This window comes from Helicoverpa zea, chromosome 9, assembly GCF_022581195.2.
Source record: "Helicoverpa zea isolate HzStark_Cry1AcR chromosome 9, ilHelZeax1.1, whole genome shotgun sequence".
Classification (NCBI taxonomy): Eukaryota; Metazoa; Arthropoda; class Insecta; order Lepidoptera; family Noctuidae; genus Helicoverpa; species Helicoverpa zea.
The window spans coordinates 10734355-10751902 of NC_061460.1; the positions used below are offsets into that span (position 1 = coordinate 10734355).

Sequence of the window (17548 nt, forward strand, 5' to 3'; positions counted from 1 at the left end):
TTGTCACTGCACCAACTTTACTCCCCCGGTTAAGTTGAAGTTAGCTTAAGAACGTTTGATTAAGTTATTTGGAAGTCGCTCCCGAATGTATGTTAAATTCAATGTACCACCGTATGGTGTAAATTCGACTGTAATATGTACCTAAGTGTAACTTTTGGGCGTAAAATGAAATCTCTTGATGAAGGCTAATACGCAATTTTACGGTTTGTCTATTTCCAATATATTTACAGACACCTTTTGCAAATGGTGTCATTCGCAATTTACCTATAACATCATCGTATCACACATTTTTTCATCATAAGTAGATGAAAATGATCAAAAAATTATTTTAGAGCAGTTTTATTTTTAACCCATTGGTTAATAATGGCATCATAGCCGATCAGCCAGTTGCGCAAGACATATTGTAGTGCATAAGCATTTGCACAGACCCAAGGTTAGGTAATTTCAAACACACAATAATAAAATATATCACAGGAAGCAAACACAGACAATTATTATTTCAAAACGCGTATCCAAAAGGACGTAAGTAAAATACTGAAAAAATTTAAACGACAAAATAAGAACTCTCGTACGTTAGAGTCCCGCTGACGGCAGTTTAATTTTCTACAAATCCCCGTTTACAGAGCAGAACAAAACTTGTATAATCTCTAACCCAAACACCATACGTTTGCTGAAGCTTTCGGTACAAATTCTCGTATACATAAGTGTTCGTATCTATAGACATTATTGTTTTATGTGTATGGTTTTATCGGACCATTTGTCTAAGTACTATTTTTCTTACTTTGTTTCTAGGGTAAATAATATGAGTGTTGCAACTTCTGAATGATAACGCGAACCTGCCGGAATAACTATGGGTTTTTAAGAAATGTTTACGGTGTCTGTGTAGTAGGTATATGCGTTAGTATGTATATGTATGAGTGGATTTTTATGGAAATCAGTTCTTTGTGAATCTATTAAAATAATAATAATAAGCCCTTTATTCCGAATTTAGATACAATACTTTCTACTTAAAACTATTCATGCAACACTCATAACATTCACAGCATGTCTCTTCGCTCGGTGTGCCTTTCGACATAGGCCTCCTCCAACTCCTTCCACTGTTTTCTATCCTCCGCCACTCTCATCGAAAGAGGACCCAGGGTTGTTCTTAGCTTATCTCAGCTCTCTATTAAAATAATCAAGAATAATATAAAGGCTACATTTAATACAAGCACGAGAAGTAGTTCGATCGGGACATGGGAGGGACAGCTATGTAGTTCTCTCATAATTCTAACCTTATTCTCTTGGTTCAGGTACAATGCTTCGCGCGTGGTGGTTGATGCTGGCGGCTGTGCTCGCGAGCGCCGCCGCTGATGAGGCCTCCGACCCTGAGGGGCTACTCGAACCTGTGGCTGGTAAGTACAGTATACATCGTGTACAATTATTTCGATACATTCTTTTCAGGCTTATTTCTAAAATGAATTACTTAGGTTATAAATACGTATGAAAATTTTTATCCTAGTCAATATCTTTTGCAAAATAATATATAGAAAATACATTGGTGTGGCACTATAGGTATCATACATGTATTAATTAATTTCACTTATTTTCATCATTTACTTTCACGTCCGGACTTAGTTAATTAAAGGAAGCTGCTATTTAAGAGACAAAAAAAACACATCCATAACTTACTCCAAATGAGAAAAGGAACAAGAAAATACTATCTTTGGATTACTTCCTCAATAAAACCCAGCTTAATTACAGCTCGTAGCAGCGTAGCACCGTAGCTACGGTCGTAGCACGGCGTAGCACATAATTCTCCGTAGCCATTACTCTTGATATTATACAGTCTCATAACTGTTAAGCTGACAAAGAAATTGCCATATTAAAAAAAATATTGTATAATAAGATTAACATATTTAATCTGTGTGTTAATAAATAATTTGACAAAGCTATATGTGCTTTGTGATAAATTTATGAGGTGATTTAAGAGGATTATGAGGGGAAAAGGTGACACACAATTCATATTTTATACAAAAAATACAGTACGTTTTATATTCAGCAAAACAATATAAGTGCTTATGATGAATTTGAAATATTCAGCAAAACAAAAGGTTTTTTATACCGATTTAAACTCAATCTTTTATTTTTTACCAGAATTAACATAATTCAACACAATTTTTTATTATGCAACAGAAACATTTAAAAAAATGTAACATAAAATCCATTACACCACATTATTTTAAAACTAAAATCTATTCCTCTCACACATCAAACTCAGGGCCACATAATTCGCGGCGTAACATTTTAAAATTCATAACTTTCAGTTTCGCGTGCCGACCCGAGCCGGACGCCGTCGCGCCTACCGGACCGACGCGATAAAACTATTTTTAATCAACCAACTGTTTAATATTCTCTGTGAAAAATGTTCACGGAGTAAGTAATGAGCGGAGATGCCAGAATGCTGGTAGGTCAGGTGCTTTCTTGTAGGTCAAATTCGTGCGATGGGCGTGACCAAAACGATCAGTTACGAGTGGCGTTCGTGTTCTTTAAGACATCTGTCTATGATTTTTGGTAGGTATGACAAAAAATGGTCGGGTCCAAAGAAGGTGTATAAAGGCGAAGACAGTGACGTTCCTCGTCCCCCGCTCACTCTCATTTTGGCGTGCTACTTTTTTTGACGATTTTCCGTTACGCCACCTCCGCTAGTTATTTTGCTCTCCGTGACTTCGCTATACTTTATACTGAGTTCTTTTCTTGAGTAATTCAAGGTAAACATTCTTTAAGATTTAGATTAATTTTGTTGTGAAAGGATTTAAGTTTGAACTATGTTGGGAAAGTGCTGGATTACAGCCCCAAGTTTTTAAGAGCAACTTGTTATTTTTCAAGTTTTTCTATTAAAGTATAAGTTTTTAGTTGGGCTTTCTTGTTTCTATAACGTAGAACTGGCTACTGTTCAGTCCCAAACATTTTTCTTCATCTTCTTTAATTTAAGAGCCTAGCTCTTTTCGGGGCAGCTTCTTTCATTTTGCCTATTAATTCTTGGACTAGCTTTTGTTTTTCAATGAAATTCCAAGACAACAGAATGGCTCAGAGTTCAAATATTCTTTTAAACAAAACTAAGAAACCAAAACAAAACAATAACAATTGAAAGACTTATGGTTATTATTGAAAATATTTTAGTAATAGGTAGGTACCGAAAGGTAAATCTTTTACGAGTACGAACTTATTCACTTCAAATAATAAGAATATGATACATAGAAACTTTCTGTGGATAATAAAAGCAACATACTCGTACAATGTTACGACAGTCTTATTTAACGACAGCTGCACATATCGTAATGTTGGAGATACCGCCAGACTGTCCCTTTATTGTTCTTGCAAAGTATTTATTTACTTAGACGAGCGTAAGAGCTTGAAACAATATACACAACTTGAAATAACAGAATGGGTGCTCGTGTTACTACATTCGTATAAAGGACTGGCTTCTGCCAGTGGTGTCACCCGCGTCTTGTGAAACCTGCTTCGTGTATCCAGATAAAGAGTGGCCTATAGCGTCTCTCAATAAATGCCTATCTAACACCCAAGATCTTTTTGTATCTATCCGTGATGGTCTGCTTTCATTAGATATATGTTCTTTATCTGTATATGGTCAGATATGTTTCCATATAACAATAAAATCTATTCAATTTAAACCAAAAATATCACAAGTAATATCAAGAAATATATTTATTTTCCTAAATGTCTAGTTTATACTACAATCACATTACAACTATCGGACTGCGCCAACTTGGGTCATTCTGTGCACCCATAATAAACCACATTTACCATAATAAAATGCTTTGCCACGTCAACTATAAAACTAGGAATATTAATGCTCTATGTAGTTAGCAAAGAAATACAAATGTATTAGTATAAACGATTGCGGGCCACGGTATGCTAATATATGCCATTTATTACACGAACCCTTTTTTTTGTTTTTCCTTCACAGCACTTTGCTTATCCAATGCTGTTTCCACTTATATTTATTCTTATCGTCTGAATTGTGGATATTGTAAAGTAGTGCTAACAACAATGAAACTACTGAAGGAATGAGTTACAGAAATGCAAGGTGAAGTTTATATTTTATAGTTAAATTACCTCACCATTAAATACATACCAGATACCGTAATCTTTTCAATCCAAAACAAAGTATTTTCAAAATTAAGAAACCTAAATAATGTATATGACGGCGCCACCGTCGATGTGTCAACCGTCGATCTGTCAACGGTGGACCTTATATAAAACGGCGCGCGCGCACGACTCGGGTCATTCGTTCGCCGACCGTTGCCGAGTGCACACCTCCCACAAATTATAGTTCGGCCATTCAGAGAATGCGTTCCTGACACGTCGCGATTGAACTGACGACGTAACTTTGCAATGGCGTTGCAGTTACGATAAAAATATTTTGCTGGTTGTTTACCGTTTTAACAATTGAGGAGCATTAAAACAACATTATTATATCAATAATCAATGAATGTTATTACGTCGTCAGTTCAATCGCGACGTGTCAGGAACGCATTCTCTGAATGGCCGAACTATAGTGATAAATAATTGTAGTGACTATATAATACTGTGTTAATTGGAATAAACCAAGTGATTGTGTGAGAACCCCTTTGTTTTATTTAACGATGTCGGATCCTGACGCCGACATCAGAAGTGGGATACAATCCGAATGCCCACATCTGTTAAGGATTGCCCTGCATCGCCCACGTGTTCAAAATGTGAAGATTCTAGTGGCAAAAGTTGATACGCCTGATGCAACACTGCTATCGCATTGAATCAAGCCAGGCAAGCACAAGCAAGAATCCTGGGTGGTGAATCTCGTACTGCAACATGATGTTGGTTGGTTGGTGAATGACCAGACTGATTTCGGGAGAACTCGCCACGTGAAGATAAATTGCCTACCCACTAAAAAGAAAAAAAAATGGAAGTCGATAATTTAAAATGGAGTTTGTAGTAGAAGATTTATTAAGAATTTCAGCGAAGGTACAAGTATGGTAACCACGGTTATGGTAATGGTATCGGTTTCCATTGTTACATGTCAAGCTAGTTATTGAAGGTATGCTAGAAAATTAACCGAATTTGTCATTTTTTTTCTTCATGTTTCAACAATGACGGTGATCATTGTGCAATATGGCGAGAAAATTACGACGCTGCCTGCCATTAGCCCAACGTGTCTTTGTGAGGTCGGAGTGTTGGTGCTTGTGCATCTCCGTGGCTTCACGTCCGCGAAAGCTTTGCTGTACTGCGCGCCATAGCGATGTGCGATCGTTACGCACGTTGAGTGGAAAACCCGGTGAGACCAATCCATTGTTCAATCCATAGTTTTATGTTGAGGTTATTTTTTACACGAGGTTATTAAACGTGGAACTGCCTCGTTGACTAGTGGTATTGGTAGATATGAACTGTGTCGTTGGTTTGGTTGTCGCGTAGTGCGACTGTTGTGCTCGGGATCTCGGGTCGGGACGAGTTCGCTTTGTTGGTTTTGGAAATTTTCAAAAGGCAGCCCGGAGCCTGGAAGATGCTGATTGACGCACCCTTCATTGGAGAGCGCATTGATGTCGGTCCTCCTTGTGGTTTCTCTCTGGTTGTGTTGGGCTGTCGCTATGAGATTGAAGGAATTGGGTACGTCTGTGTCTGCGCAGATGCCTGCGCACTGTGATATGTGTGCGGCTGGCTGATCTCGTAATAAGGGCTAATTATACGATCGCCGTGGTCAACAATCAGCTGGCACACAATTATTGTCAGTGGTAGTTAACTAGTGGAATCACCGACGCTGAGAAGTAGTTCCACGGGTTCTGATTAATGTCTTTCAGTTACATAGAATAATTCAATTATACGTCAGACTATAGATTTGTTGGCAAGGTGTTGTTACTTCTTACGCCTACTTAGTGATTTTATTGTGTTATGCTGTACCTATGATGGGTATCGGGGTGACTTGGAAAAGACCCGTTGGCCTGTGCGATAGCAGCGTGGTGATCAGGAAGAGACTCGTGTAAATCTGTGTGAGTACAGTTAGTGTCGCGTTACTGTGGTTCCTAGAAAACCAGGATGGGCTGATAAGTCGGCTAAGGGACACAAAGGTCATGTAAAGCCTGTCGAGTGGAAGGCGTTCGTGTGAGTGACAATCGTAGTTGTAATTTACAATTTGAAAGTCGGACTAACTGTTGGATCTTTCTTTTATTTCTTGCTTGGCAGCTGATGTGACCGGTTTCTTCGTTTGAAAGGTGATTGCTGTTCTTGAAATCCGTAACTGGTGGTAGTGCAGCTCGTGATGCGTAGGAGAAATGTGTCAGGGGTGTAGTGCCGTTGAGTCGTTCTGGCTAGTGTTGGTGCGCACTTATGGCTGTGATTTCTGGAGTGTAGGTCTGGTGGGTGGTGCCTGTCTTATTCTGAGCGTGTCGGCGTGAAGGACTTGCCTCTTGTTTAGGTTAGATTTGCCGGAGAAGGACTGTTGCTGTTCCCAGAATATTGCCTCATCGGCGCGGATGGCTATTGTTGCGCCACACATTTGGGACTTGACGGCTGGGGGGGCCACTGCTGACCCAAATGTTTTCAAAGTTTGGTCAGTTGCCTAAGCACTTTCCTTTTCTGACTTCACGGATGCCGTCTGAGATGAAGTTTGCCGGGGGAGCAGAAATTGTCGGGTTTGTGGCTGAGTTGACGGGGTGTCTGGCTCTGCGCCACGATCGGTCGATCTGTTTGGTTAATCTGGTAGTATGTAATCGCGAACAGAGAGAGTTCATTGTAAGGGAGGCTGACATAGTTGGTTTGACTTTAATGTCTACTAGATATAGTTAGTTGCTTATTGAATGTGAGGATAACGATACCGAGAGAGTTTTGCAATGGACGTTAGCTGCCGTTCTAGCTGTTGATAAGTCGAGAAATTATCCCTATAGTCAACGTGACTCAGTGTTTGCCGGTTGTGCGCGGCGACGTTGACTGTCCCGGACTGGGCGGAGATATCCCAAATCGTTGTAGTGCTAGGTCTGACTTCGGTCTGAAAGTTCGACTCGCACAATAGCAGACTAGTAGAATTGGCTGTGTGGTTGTAGTAGGCGGTTTGGTTGTTGAGTCTTTTGTATTGTAATTACCTAGAAACGGCTATATTAATAGCTGACCTCTCTTTACGAATTCATAGATCTTGATCATAGAGTTGGGCCTTTTGGTAGTCTGACTTCAGGGATCGAATACAACCTTTCAACTAGGAATCCCTTATTTGAATCCGTACTTAGGCCTTAAACAGTAGCTGTTGTCTTCCGGCTAGTCTTTCCAATCAGATAATCGTATACCAGTCGGAGTATTCGAGAAATCCTGTAAAAATTCTACTACTCTTATAACAATAGTAGAATTTTTAGCCAACAGTCAGATAGGGCGAGTGTTTTAGTTTTAGTGCCTATTTGCGATTGTAGAGAATGATTCGAACGTTGCGCGACGGGCTCGTAGAAGTTCATTATAATCATCATATACCCGTCAGTCATCATCATACTCTTCAGATCGTTGTTGTTGATGTTGATTGAGTAGCAAATAGTACCAGGTTCAGTGCAATATACCCACGAAGGAGAAAAGACTAGTCTTTTCTCCTCCGTGAATATACCGTATACCAATCGAGCTTATATTTTATTTCTACGAGAACGATGTCTTCAGATCTAGCGAGCTTCTTAGTCGACTCTGCTTAGTCGTAGATAGAAATTCGAGATACAGCAAACGGAATGATTTAGGAGGAAAATAGCTTCGACAAAACAGACCGTTTTAATCTTTTAGTGACAACAGTGAGATTCCTCTTGAAGATGATTTTGTTCGTCTTATTTGAGCGGAAGAAACCGAAACTCAATTGCATAGGAATTTCTAGGGCTTTTACTTTCATTGTAATAGACGTAGAATATGATAGGTATCTTCTATGGGGTTTCTTGCCGAATGTTCTCCATGGGAACAACTGTATGGTCCCGTGCAACTAGTGTCGTGAAACTTTATAGGAAATCGCTAAGGTTCATTTGAGACCATCTTATATTGAATTCGAGTACTAGTAAGACCACTCGAAAAGTGCTGTGGTAACATACCTGGAGCCCGTGTAGGCTTACTTGAAGTAGCTTGTATTCCAACTAAGGACTGAGGAGGCCGAGACGGCGGCTCACGATCATGGAAGGTATAAGGTGTCATCTGATAATGACGGTGACAGTGACGAATTTCAATTAATGTTCTTTGACCTGTACTTATATGACACGACTTCAGAAATGATCATGATGTTCGACTGACATGACTTCAGAAAGTGATGATAGGTGGAACTAACGTAACTAACTTAACTGAACTGGCTCGCAGGGCCGATATTCCATGACATGTGACAAGTGTGACAAATCTTGGGGACTGCCCTGACACGTGACTGGTGTGACCGATTTTAGGAAATGGCTCTCTGGGTCAATGTTCTTACTTATGACAAACCGAATCATGTTAAGAACTGGCCTTAATGGGTCGTAGGTTCTGGTGACTAACCAACTATTTTGTGTAGACTATGTGAGATTTTATAAAAAAAAAGAAAAGAAAAAAAATGAAAAAAAAGTCACAAAAAAAGTAAGCTAAAAAAAAAAAAGAGAAAAAGATGAGAGAAAAAGGTAAAAAAAAAAAATGGTTTAACGGTCTCCGGTTGTAATACCGATGAGAATGGTTTAACGGTCTCCGGTTGTAATACCGATGAGAATGGTTTAACAGTCTCTGGTTGTAAAAAAGGGCTTGCCGGAGCAGCACATTTAAGTCTGTTGTGATTGACCTCGCAACTTAAAGATTTGACTGACTGATTTGACTTGATTTGATGTGACTGAGTATGTCAGGATGATCGAGCAGTTTGCTGTCTTGTTTTCAGAAGACGCTCGAGGACGAGCGTATGTCAGCATGGCCGTGACGGCGCCACCGTCGATGTGTCAACCGTCGATCTGTCAACGGTGGACCTTATATAAAACGGCGCGCGCGCACGACTCATTCGTTCACGGGTCATTCGTTCGCCGACCGTTGCCGAGTGCACACCTCCCACAAATTAGTGATAAATAATTGTAGTGACTAATACTGTGTTAATTGGAATAAACCAAGTGATTGTGTGAGAACCCCTTTGTTTTATTTAACGATGTCGGATCCTGACGCCGACATATATAAACATAAGAAAAATTCGCTCATGGATGAAAAATACACGAAATCAAATAGATTTGTCGAATCAAAACCAAAACACCAATAAATTAGATCGATACAAGCTACATTACATAGCATATTGTCTATGGGAGTAATATACAAAGAGTCTGCATGTAAATTCAATCTTCCCTTGATCCGGGCCATAGAGGCGGAATGCTTTCGCTCCTTTGCCTCAAACGTCATGTTATGTTACGAGCAAAATAAAATAAAATCTCTCGCTGGGTTTATATTACAAGATTTATGATTATTTTGTAATAAAATATTTTATGCAGCCATATTTTGAAGATCATAATAAAATGTTACAATGCAATATTTCAAATTGACAATAGCTTTAAACTTTATGCTTGTTTCTGATAGTTTTTACCACGAATTTACGTAAATATGAATTATGTAACTTATGTAGCAATACATATAAGATTTTCCTTGTACGTTCGTATATAAACAAACATGTCTGCCGCTGTGTAAACAGTCCAGTAAACAGATCCCGAGCATTGCAAACAAGCTTACGTGTGTAGTTGGCCCGTTACAAAGATTAGCAAACACATGGATCAATAACTTGGCGTTTTAAACAGGAAAATATCGTTAAAGATATGCGTAGATACCCAAATATTTTGTTTTTGAATTTTCGTTAGTGAAAGACAATGTTTTCGCTTATTTGTTATCAAACTACATTTGCCCATTTCCTACATCATACATGGGATATTTTTTGGTATTTAGATATTTTGACATACCCTTCGAGGTCTTAACTATGCACTTTTCAATGTTCAGAACGATATTGTTTGTCATGGTATAGGATACTTATACTTTTGTAAAATAGATTTAAAAAAACATGTTTAGTACATTATGATGAGCGCTGATTTTGAATTTGCGCACGTTCGACAAAACTCATCTACAAACTGACATGACCACTCCATTACCTCACTACTCCATGTTCACAACTCCCATACGTCATGCACGCGCCCGCAGATTTAGGCTTAACTTCGTTAAATCAATATTAACACGTTTTGCCGATGCAACCCGGGAACTGGGCATTACAACGACGATCTGACCAGTACACTATAACATTACACTTATTAGTGTTCGGTTTGATGGCTTACTTACTAAATAGTATGATGGGATGATCTGCAGAAAAATTGAGGGAAATATATGGAGAATTAGGGGTGGGGTACTTTATTCTGTAGATGTACTTCTTGACAGTTATTAAACGTTTAAATAATCGCAGTTTTAACGACAGTTTTCCCGGTCGACAGCGATGATGAGTTAAAATGTAGGTTCCGGGTGTCATTGAACATTCTTGGCAGTCGTTACAGGTAGTCAGAAGCCAGTAAGTCTGACACCAGTCTAACCAAGGGGTATTGGGTTGCCCGGGTAACTGGGTTGAGGAGGCCAGGCAAAGCAGTCGCTCCTTGTAAAACACTGGTACTCAGCTGCATCCGGTTACACTGGAAGCCGACCCCAACATATTTAGGAAAAAGTCTCGGAAGATGATGACTCAAAAAAAAGTTTTATCGGGTTATTTAATATCCTACTCAAATATGAACAACGTATTTTTTCTCGCAAAAAATTCTTCACATGTTATTGACAAAAAAGGCAAAATATAACAGCATAATATGCCTCCCAGGGTTCGCTGCCCCAAACATGTTTTTCAGGCACGTCCTATCAAAAAATATTGCATGACCCAAAACAAAACACAGTTGTAACATACCTACATGTACTTTGATATACCAGGACCCACCCTAAGAGTACCCGTACACTGCAGAATAAATAGTCAACTGACAGCCAATGTTCAGACAACTGAAAGTTTTCAGTCGTCAAATACCTCATCATCTCCCGAGCCTTACCCCAACTATGTTGGGGTCGGCTATCATTCTAACCAGACGCAGCTGAGTACCAGTGCTTTACAAGGAGCGACTGCCTATCTGATCCTGTAAATACCTGATCTTTGTAATGTGCGTCCTACCATTCACCTTCATACTGATTTATCAACCCAAACAAGCTATCGGCCGACTAAAACTTAGCAGTGTGTGGGAGGTTTAAGACGAAACTGAACCTGATAAAAACGATAGGTGAAAGCGCACCCCGAAGAATATACACAGTATAATACAAAAGATATTTTCGTAGAATGGCCTCAGAAAAATTGGTGGCTACCGTCGATAAGTAAAGGTGAATAGTTACCCACGCGGGCTCCCTGACCTAAATAAACACTCGCTGGCTGGCTTATGTTATTATCTTTTCTCATAAATTTACTGGTTTCGTATTCAGGGTTCTCGTGTATTTTGGTTTAATGTAGATTCTTTCTTGGGATAAGATTTTTGCAGAAAAAGCAACAACCTGTGTAATAAGTAACGACTTGATTTGAAATGAACTGCTCATATTTACGACATGTTATTTCTATTTCTTTTTATTTACAACCACGGGCAACTGTTCCGAGCACTTTAAGGTTTGATAAAATAATTTATTTCTAGCATTTTTAATTCTACTGCAGAATAAACATACATAAAAAATGATTCCGAAAAATTGAGAACTTCCTTCTTTGTTGAAAAATCGGCTAAAATATATTACGACCCATTTCTCAATATAAATACTACCAAAACAATTCACGAACCACTCTCCATCACTTACAAACAGCACACAGCGTCTCTTCACGACAATCCATTGTATTTCATTTTATTTGTTTTACATTGAATGCTGCGCTCACGTCTCTGCGCCACTGTCGGAACATTAGCCGACATGTTTGCTCAACTGCTAGCAGACAGAAAAGGCTCGTGTAGACTGCGAGTTTGACAGGCCGATGTGTCAACACTTTACTGCAAATGGACGATAAGATACTTGGAAATATTGAGGGTTTGAAGAGGTCGGTTGTTTTAAGTCTTATGTGCTGTTGGACTAGATAGCTCTGACAATACTAGGTAATGTTTTTATTTCATAAAAACACACATTTTAAATAATCAACTTATGATATGAATTTGGAAGACCATAGAAATATAGAAGCATCTAGCATGAAAGGTTTAGCACAATAAAAAGTTTCTGGCTCTGTTATCATTTTCAACTACATTTAGAATCAAAAACACAAAATTAAACCTTAACCCTCTCAAAATAAAACACAATATAAAAATTACACACACGTAAAAGACAAATTTTTTCATTCGCTTAGAGAGCACTGCCTGGCCTGCCCGATAAGCCAAGCTGTCGAATACGGCACCATATTGAGCACATAGATACTAGCGACCTCTACGCAACCACTAATTGGAAACAAGGTTCTATATAATTTACTGCTTTGTGGGAACATGATATTGAGGTATTATTTAGGTACGTAATAGAAGTTGGAGCCATTAGTATTTGTCTTTTGAATGTGTCGCAAGGGCGGATCCACCGTTGTGGGCACGATGGGCATGCCCACAACCTTAAAAGACTTGTGACCTCACACTTTTACGGTCTTTTGAAATCGATAGGCTGATCATAACACAAGGGAACGAAATAAGACTTTTTTTTGTTGCATTTAATTTTATTTATAACCGTTGTTTACTAATTCGAGGTCACCATATTTTTTTTCTAACAGCTTTAGTTTTTGAGGTACTTTTGTGTCCCAAAACTCAAAAAATTCGCGGCTTCTTCACTTTGCGGTGATTTGAGTCCAAAACGTTCGATAAGTTTAAGTTAAAATTTAAAAGTAGAAAAGGATAGCACCCAAATAACGCCCTCTTTCAGCACTTTCTGGTTAAGAAGAAGCGGTGAAGAACAAACTTCTCAGCAACACAGCTGTCTATTACCATAAAATTATTATTATTTACAATAGGCACTATTTAAAATTTTTTAGTTGTTTTGGTACTGTTTTGTTCCAAAGTTTTTCCCTCAGAAGTTACTTTTTTTTACTTCTTTGGGTGATTTCGTGTTCCAAAACTCCAAAATTTTGCGCTCGCTACGCTCACAGCTTCTTAATTTCACAGTACTATTTTTATAATTTCTTTGGTAATTTGTGGCACAGAACTCAAAAATTTTCGCAACTTTATACGCTTCTGTTGTACGTCTTCACTTTTGATTTTATAACTTGGTACCTACAACAAAATCTAAAAATTTTCCGGCTTGCTACGCTCGCGCAAAAAAAATACTACTCACGATCTTTCCATTTCATACATAGGGGTGCTTTAGCAATGATTGCTCCCGGTACATAAGCTAGAGACGGAACTGATAGTGAGCATAATATGCGTTTAGATATTATATTCCTAAAAAAAAAACTACTCACAATCTTTCCATTACATAGGGGTGCTTTAGCAATGATTGCTCCCGGTATATTTTTTTAAATCGGTCCGACTTCCTCCTAAGTTTATTTTAATTCCTAATGCCAAAGTCCTGATGCTCAGAAAAAAGGAAATAGTTTAATTCAAAAGTTCATAAACGACTTGCATGATTGTTACTGAGCATGTTCATGCTCCGATTTGTACTTAGCCGATTTTCTAGTAGCTGTGACCACAACCTTTTTTGAGGGCTGGATCCGCGCTTGATGTGTCGATCTGATTTATTTGAAGTTATGGTGGCGTAAACTTAGAACTTTAGACTTTACGCCACCATAACTAGCTATGTACTTTACGAGTATAGTACAGTGACAATTTGATGTTTATAAAAAGAGTTTCAAAGTTTTCCGTAATTACTATTTAAAAGTCAAACTCACTTAAAAGTGAAATTAATCAGTATGTACTTACATAGAAATGCTAGTTTAGGAAGAGTTCCCAATTTGAAAAAAACAGAACATAGTGTTTTACACACACATGTGTTTCCACTCTAAAAAGTCTTATAAAAACGTAACAATAAGAGCTACTCTTTATTTGAATATGTAGCACCTACAATCATAACCACTCCAAAAAAACAATAATAATCATTACAGAAAACGTTAATCGCAATAACCGTAACAAAGCACTTAATATTATTCCAATTGAAACAGTTCGAGATTGCCGACTCGCTTGATAAAGTTTCCACTATTATTGCGGCTTCCCACCGTATTGTCTCAACGCTATTGATGCGGAGTTTATAAGCTGGAAGCTGTAATACTTAGCTATAGGTATTGTAGGCGAACATTAAAGTAATTAGTGTAATCCCCTTGTGAATGCTTTCGACTGGAAACGGAGTTTATGGACTAAGTTGTCTATATCTAGCTAGTTCATTATGTTTTGTTGGTCCTTGTTATCGAGATGATTTTGTGCCCAGAAAACTTCTCCAGCATACATTAATGCTTCCTGGTTAAATATTTCATCTAAAATATCGAGTCAGTTTTTTTATCTGTGACCACTGCCTGACTTTGTTTTTATGCAAAGAGACATCGGTAAAGTTATTTCTACATTTGGAATATACTCAAACTCAACAACGTATATTCACATTTTAGGCTGATAAGACTAAACTTTTTGTAAAACACACCCCTCAAAAATGTCTATCCTATACTAATCTTACGTATTTTTACTGGTAAGAAGTAATGGAACAACGTACTCCCCAGCAACTAACTGAAGAATATTCAACTGATCACCCAAAAATGTCTTAAAATTGTCCCAAAATAAGTCACGTACTTGTAAAAACTGGGTTGGTTGGCTAGGCGTCCAGTTCCGGAGCAAGTCGCGCCGGATACAGAGGAAATGAAGACGCGGAGACCACACAACAGTGGCGCCTCTGCCGGATATCGACCAATGCGGCTGACACCTCAACGAACATGTCAGCATTGGCAGACAGGGTTTTGGGAGCTGGGAAATGGTGTGAGAGCACAATAGATACATGTACGTACCTATATACAGTTTTTGGTAGGTACATTGTTGGACCTTCGGTTTTTCGATAGTACATTGGACCTTTTGTGTCATCACCAATCTCCTTCTATGTAGTTCTAATGCTTGGCAATGTTGACTGAAAAACCATTTTCAAATCACAGTGTGAAAGTCATTGAAATCTTTTGTGTAAAATAAGTAACTGCTCCTGTTTTAGAGTTTTTCCTTATGTAGCGAATGCGCGTAGCAAATAATTTTAAATACAATTTCAATAGCATATATATAACTAATACAGTAGGGCTATAACTGATCCCCACAAAGTTTTTTACCGGTATTAAAACACCAAAACTAAAAACCAAAATAAAAATTAAATTACTTCACCAAATAAGATTTTTATACTTAACATTATTGAATGAAAGTTAAGCCTACTGCCTAGCTTCTGATATTCCAGCATTTACCGTCCGCTAAGATTAAGTGCTTGTTAACTAAATAGACGATTAGTATTTACTCCGCCTGACTTACATTAAATACAACCTGATTTTCTCCTCAGAGATTTGTACAATAAACGGAATTGCGAGAACTTTGGAGACCTTTCAAACATGAATGGATGTTAAGAAATAAGATTTTACAGTTGCCGGAATTCAGCTTAAAGGAAAAACCTTATTTATTGATTGTAACTTTCTTACAGGACAATAGCACCTAGAACAAATATAGCTCAAAACGGAAATGAAAATAAGATCAATTTCTTATGTGGACAGATTTAATGATTGAAATGAAGCGATTTAACTCCTACATAAAGGTCGATCACCGACCTCTTAAATATTTTTTATTCGAGCTATAACAAAAGCGGCTGATAAATTCAGAAGCCTTCAAAAATATCGTGTTCCCACACGCCACAGCGGATTCAGTAAACTCAGTGACATATTGCGCTCAATGATGCGTTAACCGCTTTCCGATAAACAATCGGTCTCCAATCTGAGTGACAACGGCAAAAATCAGGCCAATTCAGGTCAATTCTACGCGTTGTTCATTTTTATGTCCATTATTTTGGACAGGCTTGGATCTCGGATTCTAATTATGAATTCTTTTGAGTAAGTTGGGTTTTATTTCGATTTTAGGTTATGTTACAAGATGTCGTTTGTTTAACTAATTAAAATCTTACAAACTTAAATCATTGCTTAAGACTGAAATAACTAACATTTTAAATTATGGAAAACTAATTACACCACGCTTTTGCATATAGTTAATACCTCATGAATTTACTTTTCAAATCGATTTCATAAAACCCTTAAAATCAGGAGAGTTCATAAAATTTTTAACAGTTAAGGTGTATAGGATTAAAACTAGAATTTTATCCCTCTATGTTAGTTCTATACAATTCAAAAATAGAAGCTCAATCCCGTCGGTCCTTCATCCGTCGTTTTACAGAGAATTTTTGATTCTATTCATATTTTACCTGCCGACAACACGCTTGGCTTTTTCACAAGGATGACTGAAAGCCAGCCTGCGAGGTTTATCTATTTTCAGACTTCCTTTTTGTGTGAATATTCGTTGCCAGCATTTTATGGAGCATAGGGGTTCTATTTACGCAATGTATTATTTTTTTATTTGTATTTTTACGTCAGACTTCTTTCTATTTGTGAGCTACTTTTGAAAACAAAACCATAGACAAACATGGGTTACTCTGACTATGTGAATATTTTTGGTGGAAAATTGAAAATAAACATGTCGACTTCGGGTTAGGAAACAAAACATTTTTCTTAACCAAATGATAAAAAAGCAACAAGTTAATTTTATAATAACGCCTCCGTGTATCGAGGCCCGTATAATCCGATGAGCCTGTAATCAGATTGGCCCACACCTACGCTCTCGCCGCATAACACGGTACCCGCCACGGAGAGAGGAAAGGTGAGCGGAGATGCCATAATACAGGTAGACTAAGTGACCAGTTACGAGTGAATTAACGAGGCGCTGAGGTTCTTTGAGTCATCTGTAGTACAAAAATGGCCATGTCCAAGAAAAGCGTTTAAGAGAGAAGACAGTAACTCATCCGCATTTTGGCGCGCTATTTTCTTAGGAGATTTTCCGTTATGGCACCTCCGCTGGTTATTTTGTTCTCCATGGTGCTGCCAATTCTACTTAGTTCGGGCTGTGACGGGATACGGGTATGTTATCCAGCCCATTGTTGTGAGTTAAGCAATATTGATGAGGTTTCCAATATCCTAGCCGTTTAATATTCACGTTAGAATTAGGCTGTATCGACAGTTTTGTTTATAGAGTTTGTGATGTGAAAAATAACTTTGATATCCTGTTTTGTGAAACAATTTTTAATATAGGTAGTAGCTGTCTGTTTTGTAAATAAATATCAGCCAAAGGTTACATATTTTTAACATAACAACGTTTATTTTAACACGCTTCGCTTTCCCGCCGTTTCACTTGCGTCCCGAGGAAACTACTGCCGGTACCGACATAGAATATAGCCTGCGTTATTCACAAAGAAATAAATAAAATCTCTCTATTATATTGGTAAACGCAGATTACACTTTTGTGGGAAATAAAACGTGAACAAAATTTTCAAGCTTTTGCTTAACAATAAAATGGGAAAT

At 38.0% G+C, this 17548-nt stretch overlaps 1 protein-coding gene across 1 annotated transcript in view; it reads left to right on the forward strand.

The window, feature by feature from the left end:
* The window catches only part of LOC124633009 (thrombospondin type-1 domain-containing protein 7A-like), a 100372-nt gene that overhangs the window by 29763 nt on the left and 53061 nt on the right, over positions 1-17548 (forward strand). The window contains exon 2 of the mRNA XM_047168088.1: positions 1293-1394. Within this exon, the coding sequence (XP_047024044.1) occupies positions 1298-1394 (97 nt within the window). The 5' untranslated portion in view covers positions 1293-1297. The remainder of the gene's footprint in view (positions 1-1292; positions 1395-17548) is intronic.